This window comes from Haliaeetus albicilla, chromosome 23, assembly GCF_947461875.1.
Source record: "Haliaeetus albicilla chromosome 23, bHalAlb1.1, whole genome shotgun sequence".
Classification (NCBI taxonomy): Eukaryota; Metazoa; Chordata; class Aves; order Accipitriformes; family Accipitridae; genus Haliaeetus; species Haliaeetus albicilla.
In genome coordinates, this window is record NC_091505.1 from 8,576,544 (window position 1) to 8,590,138 (window position 13,595).

The 13,595-nt window shown below is 45.2% G+C and overlaps 1 protein-coding gene across 4 annotated transcripts in view; it reads left to right on the top strand.

The window, feature by feature from the left end:
* The window catches only part of NRK (Nik related kinase), a 117,820-nt gene that overhangs the window by 30,365 nt on the left and 73,860 nt on the right, over nt 1–13,595 (top strand). For all 4 annotated transcript variants that reach the window (XM_069811110.1, XM_069811107.1, XM_069811108.1 and 1 more), the window contains exon 3: nt 12,819–12,875. In XM_069811110.1, coding sequence (XP_069667211.1) covers nt 12,861–12,875 — 15 coding nt within the window. In that variant the 5' untranslated portion in view covers nt 12,819–12,860. The remainder of the gene's footprint in view (nt 1–12,818; nt 12,876–13,595) is intronic.

The following is a 13,595-nucleotide window of genomic DNA, read 5'->3' on the forward strand; positions in this document are numbered from 1 at the left end:
CTGCTGTAGGAAGCTGATAGATCAGCTTAGAAAAAAATAACACCAAGGCTCTTCTCGAATTCAGATTTTTTTCTTTAGGAAGGTGAACTTGGAAGCACCCCTCCTTCTTAATTTAATTAGAAAAGCAAGGTATACTTTACTTTTAGGAATAATTAGAAGGGTAGTCTGGTTTCATTTTGGAGACCAACTTAATACTGAAATCTGTTCCAAACATTTAAGTAATTTTCCCTTGAGTTTTGTGGACCATCTGGCCAATAGGATTTTGGAAGGAAATAGGAATTGACTGCTGCTGGGAGATCAGTGCCATGTAGTTCATCTCTTGCAGAGCTCATTCAGAAATCTGGAGACCGATGTATTTTCTCACAGACTAATTGTGTCCATTAACTCCCTTTTTATTTTTGGAGAGGCTGCGTCAACTAGTACCAAATGAAAAGGCATTTCCTCCGTTAAATGGTCTGTGAAGACTTTTGTATGTGTGTGAAAAAATATGACCTTTCCCTAGGCAAACCTCAGATCTTCTGAACTTGACAACGGTGCTCAGTAGTTTTTGACTTCAGGATTCACCTCAGGTGAAGAGAGTTGTAGGGAGGGTATTTGCCATGAAGTACTGAAGGAAAGGCTCAGAGACCCCAAGAGAAACCCATTTAATGCCAGTTTTAGTATCGGGCTGTCCTGTGCAGTGCTGTGTGTGCTGTCGCACGTGGTCGTCTGCAGAGACGTGTACCCGCATGGTATATTGCAATCTGCGTGAGAAAAACACCAGCAGAACTGGAATGAAAAAGTAAATCACCTTTAAGGTTGTGGCAGCTCTTATCATCTAGGCTGGAACTTGCAGTCCAAGCTGTGTACCCTGCCTGCCTTAAAGCCATTTTAAAAACACCCAGTGATGCAATTTTAACCCATGCAGAACCTTGTCCAAGTTCTGCACTATATGCAAGAGAAAATTTGACTACGTTACACTTACTGTTCACAAGAATGCTGAAGCATTTTTAAAAATTCAGTGATATAATTGCTGAGAGCTTAATTATGTTTAGGTGGGATAGAAGGCTAATAACGCCTTTCTTTATTAGCATGCGTCTGGGAAGGCTGCATTACTTAAAAGTTAAAACATGACGCTCATAACATGAGGCTCGTAATTGCTGTGTGCAGCTTGACCTTGAGAGCTTCACAGTGATGGTGAGCCAAAAAACCTTCCTTTGAGGGATTCCTGCTCCGAAAGTCCAGCCACCCCTCAGCTGACCTCCTACGGTCCAGCTCTGACTTCCCTTCAGCAGGATGCAGCCAGTGGGACATGTTTAACTGCTTGTGACTTCATCCAGCAGAGATGTGCTGCGTATAGATTTTCTCTAGCGCCCTGTTTTTCTGTAAACGGGATGAGCATGAGTCAGCCGGTGAAAATTCACCGGGGTGGAGGGATTTGTACCTCTCCCTAGACTTAGCTTCTCAACGGCCCCTGGTCTGCAGAGTGAGAGCCTTCTAAAGGCTGAGGCTTTTTTTCCTAAACTGTTTATTTTTCTGGATGAATAGACTTTCGGCACGGCGGACCTTGGCTGTCATAAATCACTGCTGGGCTCCCCACGTGCGGAGCGGGACTGGCTCAGCGCCAGGGCGGTCGCGACTCTCCTGCCCACGGCGAGAGGAGCCGCGGGGCTGCAAACTCCCCGCATCCCTGCGCCGGGATCCCTGCTGCTGCTGGATGCCTGCTGACCCACCAGCCCGGGCATCCCCAAGGCAGAATAGCTGTTATGCCTGCGAAGCCTCCGTGCCCCTGGCAGGGGTAGCGAGCCGTGACGGGGTGTCTGAGGCTGAAAACCCACCGGCGTCTTTCAACAGACGTTGAGGCGTGACAAATGGCAAAGCCCAGGATGAATGGCGAGGCTGTTGAAACTGTTATTTGTGCAGATGCTGGAATTTAGGCTCAAAGGAATCAGGGTTTTATGTCCCAATAAATGGAGTGTGAGGAAAAGGGGATAACTGCACAGCCTGCTTTTCAGACCTCTCCTCCCATTCACTGTGCTGCTGTCTGAGTTGCTCTCTTGACCCACGTATGGCCCCAAAACATTGCTTTTCTTTCCTTGCTGGTAGCAGCTTCCATTCAGGGGCTTGCAGTTACCTCTAAAGTCAAGTGGATGACTTTCTGAACCGAGGACAGCTAGAGCTTCAGTGTTTGTCTTCCCCTTAGACCCTCCTGAAGAACCTGCAGATACAAACCAGACTGAGCAGACCAAAGCCGGTGGGAGTCTGGTCCTTAACCAGGAGCAGCTACCCCTTCGGTAACCCCGCGCATCCCCAGCCAACGCTGTCCCCGAGTGCGGCGGCAGCCCATGAAGTCGCCTTTCTGAGCTGCGCCGTCAGCTGCAGCTCTCCGATTCCTGCCGTTACCCACCAAGGGCTACCTCCTGCCCCAAGAGGAATGCTCCTGCTCTTCCTTCTTGGACGTTGGTCGCGTTGTTCAGAAACTTCAGGTAGCAGGAGGGTATCTAAAGCATCATGTCTGCGTGTTAGCTGAGTAAGGAGAGGCTGCAGGAATGGGTACTTTCCTCCAAATGAGTGCGGACCTGCAGATTACATGGGATGTTCTGCTACAGACACCACCCATTTCAAATAAATAGAGGACAAAACTCCTTTCTTCATATTATGACTAGGATGGTATTTTCAAAAATGTTTAGTGCTTTGCTTGATCTTGCTAATTGCAACATGACTTCTTTCGGAGCAAAATTCCAAAAGATCAATCTCTAGTCCAATTTTATACAAGTATGCAGTAGCCTTGAGTGGTTTGTGTTTTGCCTAAGGATGGTGATCTGATCAACTGAACATACTGATACTGCAAACATGTAGGTACTCAAATAGGTGTTTGCGAAAGGGCCTGAATTTGTTCCTTTGTTTCATTTTCTTTTCCCACTGGTCTGCAGTCAGACACAGACAAACAGGCAAAGCAAACAATCTGCGTTTCCACTTGTACAATGGCAGGAAATAGGAACTGAAAGGATAAAAAAAAAACAACCAAAAAAACTGGACAGAAAAACTGCTTCTGGAGCCTCTTGGGGTTTACAGTTCATGAGGGCTGTGGTACAGATATTTGCAGTAGGGGTGAAAAACTGTCCTTTTCCTCCAGAGATCAAGGTGGTTTGATCTGGTCCCACTGAAGTGACCCCTATCCAGCCCTCCCTTCTAGCCAGCGGGGTAGAATTTTAAGTGATTGATAGAAGTTACGTGTTCTAATCTCTTCTCTTGGCTAATGTGTTGCTATTTTAGTATATGGGAAGTCCGCCTGTACCACTGCCAACTTAGTTGTCTTCTATAGTGTTATGAGTTACAGTGATATTTTTCTTTGTTTAAGCATGTGACACAAGTAGGGGCCCTGAGAGAAATTCCTGATTAGTTGGGTTTTTTTTTTAACATCTTACCCCTGGAAAGTCTAAAACTTCATTTAAAAAAACTTTATAAAACTAATATTTTCACTCTAAGTGGAAAATACTGACCCACTTCTGAGGTGAGGGGGGAGAGAGAGAAGCAATGGGAGGAACAGAATGACCTGTTCTGCACAGAAATAGGGCAGCAGTGTTTGCTAGGAGAGGAACTTGTTTTTCACTGAATATTCAACTAATTTTTGCTATATAAATTTGTTAACCTTTACAAAATTATCCTTCTTCATTTGGAATGCAGTGTAACTTTTTTTTTAATAATTTCTCATTTCTTTATAAATAGTATATATCTCTAATACTTATTAATGTAACATGCTTTTGCTTGAAGTGCACTAAGTGTTATTAATTAAATTTTGTTCTTTATGTATCTATGTGCAGACACGTTAGATTTTGCTAGTAATGTTTTACAGCCTGAGTTCTGGGGCATGCTAAATAGCATTCAGTTTCATAGCATGGTCTATACTCAAAGTGATAAATCTTAGCTAACTTCTTGGTACATACCTAATCATAGAGTAGAGTGGGAATTAGCATATAGAAGAAAAAAAAACAAACCGTAAACCTTGAAGAGCATGTCTTGATTATTTACGGTGTATTAATATTTATGTTGTTCACCACTCTGGCCAGCTGTGGACAAGGGTGATCATAGTTTGTAGTGTTTAGGTGACACGCTTTGCCTTCCCTGGTAGAAAGACATCCATGGTCAGTTCTGAAGGCAACGTTAAGTTGAGTAAGTCAATCAAGCAGTCCTGTTACAACTGAAGGGACTGACTGGCGGTGTCTAAATTTGGCTAGTCTGAGAGCAACGGGGAGGACTGCCGTGACATTGCTGCCGCAGTCAACTCAACTCAGGAGCTCATTCTGATGCCACAGTCTGCTGTGTGCTCGTCCTCTCAATAGCACAGAGTTAATGGCAGAGGAAGGTATCCAGTTCCCATTTGAAAGAGGGTGTTTATGGGGGATAGATAGGGAAGGGGAAATGCAACTTTTGGCTATGCTGGCCAAGTGGTTTTGGGTGAGACCTAGGACTGTCTGGAAATGGGGTACCAAATGTGGGGGTGAAAGGGCAGACGTGTTGGATCCGCATGGTCAGCATTTAATGCAGCTGGGTTGTGGTTTAATGGAAGTCCTGCATCCTGCACAGCTGGCGTGGAAGCAGTCACTTACAAAGAAAGGAGGGTGTGCTCCAGCTGGGAGATGGAGCTGAGGGCTACCCTAGAGGTGACCTGGAACGAAGCCCAGGCTTCCAAATCTCAGCACCTCCCAGTACTGCAAAGAAGAGAACAACTGCTCTAGGGGAATACGATTCTTTGATTTACGGCCCCAAAATACAACAGACATCCAGAGACGTTGTGACAGAAGTGCCACTAAAACTTTATAATGTCAATCAAAGTAGGCTTTCTGCAGTCTGAGTTGCATGATTAAAAGGATGAAGCTGTAATCAAACTTATAGCTGCATTTCCACCTGGCTGGTGTCTGGAATTCTTCATGGGGGTTTAAAAAAAAAAAAAAAAAAAAAAGGAAAAGCCTTTCTGAAACTGGTTATTATCTGCCCAAGGCTGATGTGTGTTGTGGTGGGTTGGGTGTTTTGGTTTTGTGTTTTTTGTGTGTGTTAGTTTAAAAAGAAACAAAACTGTTTCTTTCAACTGGAATTGCTGTGGATTGCATGTTACAGTTTGCACTGAAATGGATCATTTCTGAAATCCAGTGCTAGTATTCAGTGCACGATTGACCCCAAGCTCTGCCTCAGACCATTAACTAACAAAAACAAGCTATAAGCTTCCAAACTGGTAATAACTTCTTCCTTGGAATTTAGTCCTGTCCCATTTCAAGTTTTGTGTTACTGTTGCATGTTTAGCTGGAGAGCTCCAGCCATGCCTGCAGTGAGTTGTCTCCTGTGTGGTACCAGTTGCTGAGACAAGGATCACAGACTGGTCTCCCTGATAGAGCTCTCCTGTAAACTCTCTTGTTGGGTGACACTTCTCAGCGCCAAAACCCCACAGCCCCAGAGTTGCAAACCCTGTCCACTTGGTTACGTTAGTCGAGACCCCAAGGGACGGCAGGGTGTCCGTCGTGAGCCGCCACATGCTGTAAAACAGCGGCTGTGTCTAAACCGCAGTGCAAGAGCAGGTTTTACAGCATTATCTGCAGGTTTTATGTTCTTGAGGTCCTCCTCCCTGCCACGCTAAGCCACCGGCGTGCTCTGGGGTGCATGCTGCAGCTGCACGGGAGCTGTGAGCCCACAGTGTGAGCAAGCAAAGCTGGTGTTCCCAGGCTGGCGATAGCAAACGTTGCTCATCTCTTCTAAAGAGCTGGGTCTACGTAGAAAAGTCCTATGTAGGTGGAAAGGGAAACAGAAGGATCGTGACTTTGTTAAGGTCATGTGGAATAGGACATAGGGTTTCCTGGATCCCTATGCAGGGCATTGTTCATTTGATGCATAATCTCTTACAGGCTTTCCTTGTGTTACCAGGATGGAAAGGGTGGAGGGGAGAGGGGCAAAGGGGTGGGGTGCCGTCCTTCGGGGCGCAGAAGGCTGAGCTGGCAGTCTACCAGCAACCGCAGGGCCACGCAGGTTTACCCAAGATGGGCTCAAACTTCAAAGTTCCTAAGTGGGTTTTGAACAGGAAACCTGCTTGCTGAAGTTCCCTTTCAGTAAGAACTTGCAGCAAAACAGCTGTGCCTTCGCCTCGCTCCCGAAGGGTGGGTGGCTGCAGCCCGCGTTGGTTATCCCATAATAAATGCTTCTGGGTGAGAAAGACCTCTGGCCTCAAAAGTCCTTCACCTCCAACAGCCAGATCTTGCTTGCAAATACAAACCTTCACGATCCGGAGAATGGCCCAAGAGTGAAGTTTATGGTATCTACCAGCTTTCTGGCTTACACAGGCGGGCAGTGCTGGGAAGGGTCACCCAGGAGTCCCGCAGCCTTGTGCAGGTGTTGTGAGCCATTTGTGTTTGTGCACAGCGCAAGTGCAATGCACGTGTGCGTGCCTGATGGCAGAGCGTGTCTCATGCAAAATTGCCCTCCGCCTGGGCACAAAGGTGCAAACTAGCGAGCGTCCAAGGCTTCTGGCATCTGGGAGGTATCCCTGCGTATAGACGCCTCGCAGCCTTGCCAAAAACGCTGCTTTTTAAGGCAGAGAAAAGCGACGTCGTGCTTCTGGTTGCGGACAGGACGTAGACACAGATGGGGACTTCTGCACGGTCAAAACCACCAGCTTCGTGCTGCCTCGGTATCCTGCAGCAGGCAGTCCCTGTCCTTCACGTGCACTTTTTCCCGCTGCGGTTAAACGGGGACAGCTCCATCAGACAGACCCAGAAACACGTGGACGTTAATGAGCGCCCGTTGCCAAAAAGGAAGCGTGTGATGGGACTGCGGTGGGCTGCCTTGGCATGGTGCACAGGGCTGGAACAGGACAGCTGGGTTGTGTCGCCTGGACTTGGAATTGTCCACTTCAAATCTGTTGGATCGCAAGTGCGGAGAGAAGCTGACGGGAGCTGTTTGCCACCCCTCGGAAGAGAGGTCTCTGCAGGGTCTGGGAGGGAAGATGTCAAAGCAAGCTCTCTGCGTGTGACCCGCAGCCTTACAGTCTCAGGTGTGTGTCACCGGGACCGTGGGTCTCTGGTTGTAATCATGGCACCAGGCCAGGGACTGTCCAAAATTTTTGTTTGGACCTAACAGGAAAAGGTGTTGTACGTGACTGACTGCATCGTTTTGTAAATATACTTAACTCATGTAAAGCCCCTTTATCAGCTAATAGCTTGACAGCTGATACTCTTGTTTGATGTAAATAGAAAAAAAATACATGTCTTGACCCTCAGTAGAGGGCATAGATAAGTGGTTCCTTTATCAAATTGAGCTAAAAAGGTAAATATACCTCCAATAGAAATAACACAGAGTGATCTGTGCTATTCCATGTGTATCTCCCTGCACAGATAATGCACAGTTGGAGCTCATCAGAACCAGATCTTTGGCATAAAGCATCTTCCACAAATGTGGCTGCAATGAGCAGTATGCAGATTTGAAAAATTTGTATGCTGGCTCCAGGTTTGCTGATTGTTACTGTAGTGACTAACTGGCAACTGCAGCAGACTTTATGCAGAAATATTTTCTGGAGGAGACAAGGAATTTAGCTGGACTCAAAGCTAATGGTAGAATTTCTTCCAGCTTGGATACCTCATCAAAATGTAGGCAGGAACTTCAACTTCAGAAAGTCATTGAGCTTTAGAATTGTTCATGTGTAAGCTCTGTGTGAACTTGATAGCATTTAACGCTGTATTCTTGGGTAGGAATATGGGTGACTTGTAGATGGCTGTTGGATGTTTTGGCTGCATTCTCCGGAGTTGAAACCTGCTCTCAAACGGAGCATTTAGGTGGAAGATGAAACCTTTTGTTAGGGAAGTGGGCCCACAGACCATTCCTGCCCTCTGCCCAGTTTCTGAGGAAATGTGCAATGGAGGATTTTGAATCCCAACAGGCTGATTCCCTTTAGTGATCTGGGAAGGATCGGCAGCGGCGGATTGCACAGAGGGCTGGGAGGGCAATGCCCCGTGTTCTTCCTCACGTTTTGGGTTAAATCAAAAAGGACAAACTTCTGCATGTCTCGTCACTGGAAGTAAGTGAATCTGTTGATCTGATTTGGTTGGGAAACAGTTAAAACAGCCAGTTGCTGCTAGGAGCTTTAAACAAAAATCAAAACACCACCTTTCTCAAAACAATTCAAACATGCTCAACCTTGTGGCTTCAGCAGAAGTAGCAATGTGTGAGTTCCCATGAACTCTGGCTAACCTCTGAGATTTATTGATACGTGAAAAAAATAAGGGGCCAGGCCCTGAAACCTTTCCTTACTTAGGCACTAGAGTCAGTGTGTTAACAAGAAGCCCAGGGCTGGGTTCAGGAGGTTTACTGCTTTTAGAGATGTCAAGGAAAACGAACTCGAAACAGTTTGAAAAACCAATGTAAAGGAGAGAAACCTGTGATTTTTGTGCTGAGCTGCCAGCTCAGTTGTAGTCTGTGCATTAAAGCAAGTGTAATGTGGAGCACGTTACCCTGCTGAGATAAGCTGCAAAGGCATTAGTGGTTCTTCTCCACATCAACACCTGTGGTCTCTGAAAGCTTCAGCCCTCTTAGCGTGGAGTCTTGCAACAGCACTCGCACTTTTTTGGGTGGTGGTGCTGAGTTCAGTAGGGTGCCAGTGTGCAACCACTGCTTACAGGGACTGCTGGTGTTTGGGTGAGCTGTTGGGTGGCTTTGCTTCAGCCCCTTTTTTTCGTAACTAGCTGAATAGACAGTGAAGTTCTGAGGGGGAGAAGGAATAAAATTTAGGATGTCTCCAGGGTTCTCTGATTATTTTGTCTCCACTGGCTGAACCTTTTCCTTTGGCAGTATTTAAAGGAAAGTTTTATTTGTTTATGTTGGGATGATGTCAGGGGTAAGGACGAATGGTGGTGTGTGTTACGTAATTCTGCCACATTGTTTATTGCATACATTAGCAGGTGCAGGGACTTTTGAGATGTATTGCTCTATGATAATGATGAATCCTTTACTTTGGGAAAATGTACAACTGTAATGAAAAATAAATCTGCCGAGACGGCAGTAAAATTAGTATCTCATGATGAAAATGTTTTTATATAGATATATAGCTGTAGATATATATTTAGCTATAATCTCCAAGAAATTTTTTTTTTTTATACACACTTTTAAACTTATTCATCCCTTTTAGGTAATTGATGAAAGGCAGATGTAAATATATAGATATGTTTACACCTTTTCATGAGGTTAACCTGCAGCCCTCTGCATTACCCTGCACAAACTTGTGCTGGTAGGGGAAGATGAGGTTCTTCAGCTTAATGCAACCAAGAAACCTGGAAGACTCTTTCCAAAAGGTGTGATAACAGTTGTTGAAAATAAATTGTTATGAGTTGACAATTAGAGCAAACCAACAGGAATGAGTTTTTAGTGCTCCTTTCAGCCTCTTGAGAAGGGTTCAGATTCTCAGGTTTATTGAACTGCTCTCTGTTTTGCTCCAGGATAAAGAGACCTAAAAGAACATAAAGGTGTGAAGTGTGTGTAGTTAACAGAATTTACTTCCATGTAAAGGCTGCTTTACCCAGTCGGAGAGTATTTATTGCAGGTGAGCCTGTGCAGAGGGATGGTTGGATGCGACCCTATGTGTTTCCCTCAGGCTAGTAGTAGCTTTGCACGGTGTGAGGAAGGCAGGGCACTGAGACAAGACACAGGGCATCATCCTGCCCTCTCTGCACGGACTAAGCTCCTCCCGTCCAGCAGGCAGCCCAGTTGCAGACATGGGAGCTTTTAGCAGTGCGGGAGCAGGATCGAGTTGTGCATCTCGGTTAATAGGGACACATTTGTTGTGCAAAGCTGAATCCTGACCCACAAAACAAAAGGGCTTGCTGTTTTCTTTCCCATAAATGCTAATTTTCCAAACCTTTTTGGGGCGATTCAGTATTTTCATTGGTAATGGTGAAAGTGAGTGAGAGCAGCAGGTTTGCATGCAGTGGAAAAAACTGTGGCTGCAAAATAACAGATGCCTGTTATACAGAGGGACAATTTGACCAGGTATCATGCTTTGAAATCAAAACCGAACGCCAAGCCTTTTGCCCTTCCTTATTCTGATGAATATTCAATATCAAGTGTGATGCTAGCCTAGGATTGATTGATTGATTTTATTATTTTTTTTTCAGTCAAGAAGCACATCTCCGTGCTTCACTGTAATTATGAAAATCAGTGTTGATTCTTGACATCATCCTTTGCAGAATGTACAGCAGCCCAGGAGAGACTCATCGTTTTGATGGGTTGGTCGCCTGCGATGTGTGCTGGCCGGAGACGTGGAATTATCAGTGTACTTGACTCCAGACAAACTTTGGAGTTAAGTCAGGGTGCCAGCGTGTCTAGCATGACTGTATTTTGTGGAAGGCCCCTCTCTCGCTATATTGCCAAGACATTCAATGCCTGGAAACATTTGCAAACAATGGCCTCCAACAAAGGAGCCGTGGCTGTGCAGAGGAAGCTCGCTCACGGGGATTGACGTCAGCTGGGATGGATGCTGACCAAACACCAGCATCTGTTGGGCTATAACACTCCTCGCTGCCCAGCTGCTCTCGGCCACGGTGGCGTGTGTGCTGTGGGCCTGGTGAGGGTGTGCCCCGTTTGTCTTCCTCCCAAAGTCTGTGATAATACAGAAATCCTATCATTCTGGTTTATGAGAAAAAGCTTTGCAATCCCAGGAGCGCTTCCGCGGAAAGAGGACACTTATAAATATACAAAAACTCAGCAGGATTTAGTTTTCTGTAAAAGAAAACATGACTGTGACATATCGCCCGAGAATGAGGAATCATTTTTCTTTGATGCAAAACTGCTTAGTCTTAGAAATAACACTAGTATGCAATTTTGTGCAGATAGGACCTGGGTTTTAAAATGACATCAACCTAGCTTTTAATTTTGCAGGTGTAAATTGCACCTGCAAATCATTTTGTCTGCTAACTGCAGCATTTCATATTTGATTTCCTGATTTCCTATGGCTTACTTAACAGGTGTCAGTTAGTTATTTCGATATATAGCTTTGCAGGCACTACTATTTCAGGAGCAAAATTGCAGTCTCAAAGCTTCAAACCCATTTCTGAACATTTGATGGAAGTGAGAAGTTAGGACGTGTAGCCAATCCACTGTTCATACAAATCTTCTGATACTATCCTCCAGTATGAGATTAGTGGTGGTTTTCACGGCAAAAGACTGCATCTACGGCATCTGTTGAGCAACTTGATCTAACCAAGCCAAAAAACTGTGCAATTTACATCAAGATTCCTCATTGCGTTTCTTATATACATTCTTGTGAACCACATTTTGTCAGTCTCGGTATCAAGTTTTCTCTTTTAATAGCTTTATTCCCTATTACCTCCCTTCTCCTAGCTTTGTTTTCAAAAACTAGCCGCTTACTTAGTCTAAAATTAGCAGTTATCTGTTGCTTAATAATGAACGTGGGGATGTGGGCATTTCACTAGTGAAGTGTGTGTACGTATGTACCACACACGCAGTCAAAGCCTTGAGAGAGTTCCTCCCCACCACCATAGAAGATTACGTTTTAAATACAAAGCCTCTGCATGCTTTTTGGGAGGCAGCTGAGAATTTAAAAACCCAAGCATTTCACAGTAAAAAGTCTTTTTTTAAAAAAAAAAAAAAAAAAAAACCACCAAAAAAACAAACCCAAGAAAGTCCATACAGCTTTAGTTTCTTGGCAGCCGCATGCAGGTTGCCAGATTGATGCACTGAAAAACAGAGTTTTCTCTTTGTCCCGAGGTGAGGCAGAACATGTCGGGTGGTGTCGTGGTTTAACCCCAGCCAGCAACTAAGCACCACGCAGCCGCTCACTCACTCCCCCCCATCCAGTGGGATGGGGGAGAAAATCGGGAAAAAGAAGTAAAACTCGTGGGTTGAGATAAGAACGGTTTAATAGAACAGAAAAGAAGAAAGTAATAATGATAACGATAGCACTAATAAAATGACAACAGTAGTAATAAAAGGATTGGAATGTACAAATGATGCGCAGGGCAATTGCTCACCACCCGCCGACCGACACCCAGCCAGTCCCCGAGCGGCGATTCCCTGCTCCCACTTCCCAGTTCCTAAACTAGATGGGATGTCCCATGGTATGGAATACACTGTTGGCCAGTTTGGGTCAGGTGCCCTGGTTGTGTCCTGTGCCAACTTCTTGTGCCCCTCCAGCTTTCTTGCTGGCTGGGCATGAGAAGCTGAAAAATCCTTGACTGTAGTCTAAACACTACTGAGCAACAACTGAAAACATCAGTGTTATCAACATTCTTCACATACTGAACTCAAAACATAGCACTGTACCAGCTACTGGGAAGACAGTTAACTCTATCCCAGCTGAAACCAGGACAGGTGGGGAGGTGGGGACGGTGCCAGCTGCCCAGCACCTTGTTTCCCTGGCAAACATCAGCCCTGGGTTGCAGGACAAAAAGTTTGTTCTCATCAGGTCACCCTGGGCCTCTGCTGAGATTTCCTAGAACAGGAGGGTCGGAGGGTGGCAACCCGTGTTGAACAGGAGTTGGATGGAGACCCATGAACTCATGCCATGTTGTGTTCTGACAGCAGATGTCTCCCAGTGTTGCTGCTCACTTTGGGCTAAAGGGGGAAATTCAACCCTGCAAAGGTAACTCAGTTAACTTTAGAGCATGGTAAGGGTATGGGTCTGATAACCTGTCACCAAACTTTACCTTGGTAGTTTTGTGTCACTGAAAGGTTGTTGATGGGTGATTGAAAGCAAGTACTCAAGCCCAGTTGTTATATGCCTAATTTGTTACTGTATACATAGCTTGCATATGTGCTTTACTTACAATCTTTTGTTATTTTAACAGGGTCGCCATGTTAAGACTGGGCAGCTAGCAGCAATCAAAGTGATGAATGTTACTGAGGTGAGTGCAAAACCAAAAATAAAGAAGTTGTTACGAAGGTGCAAGGAAACATAAATAATCAGATCGTGAGAAGGCAGGTAGCTTATAAAAGGTGATCCAGTGGTATAAATGATGGTTGCTGAGCACCGGTTTGTGTTTTATAAAGTACTGAGAAGTGTTAATACAAGGAGATTTTTCAATTGTACCTGACCAATGGTGACAAAGCAATAAGGGAATGCATTGCCATATATTTTGATGGTCTATAATAACAAAGAGGAGAACTCTCTTCCTGCTTATTTCTAGTTGATTATCTGTTTCCAGAGATAGCAAGTAAAAGATTTCCTGTAGCTCTGCACTGCCCCTGCTGTGTTTCATCACATCCTCTCCCCTCGCGTGCCAGCCATTCCTCAGAGTAGATACCCTGACAGCTAGCAAGCAGGAACATGTTAGAAATGCAAATGTAGCACTTTTTTATTGTTATTTGACAGATGAGAGAAGGAGACAGTTTAATTGGCACTGTCCCTGCTCACATTTATAAAGTGGTGTCAGTGCTGGAGCAGGCTGTCGAAAAAGTTGCTAAGTATTAATTTTTGTTTCTCCTTTTTAAGAGCGCAGCCAGTAGCGAAGCAGCTTGCCTTCTTGAGACCATGTTAGCCTGAGCCCCAGAAAGGCTGGGGAGACTGCCTGCTGCTGCTTCTCCAGTTTACTGGAATTCCGTGGTTTGGTAGGATGCACCTAGTC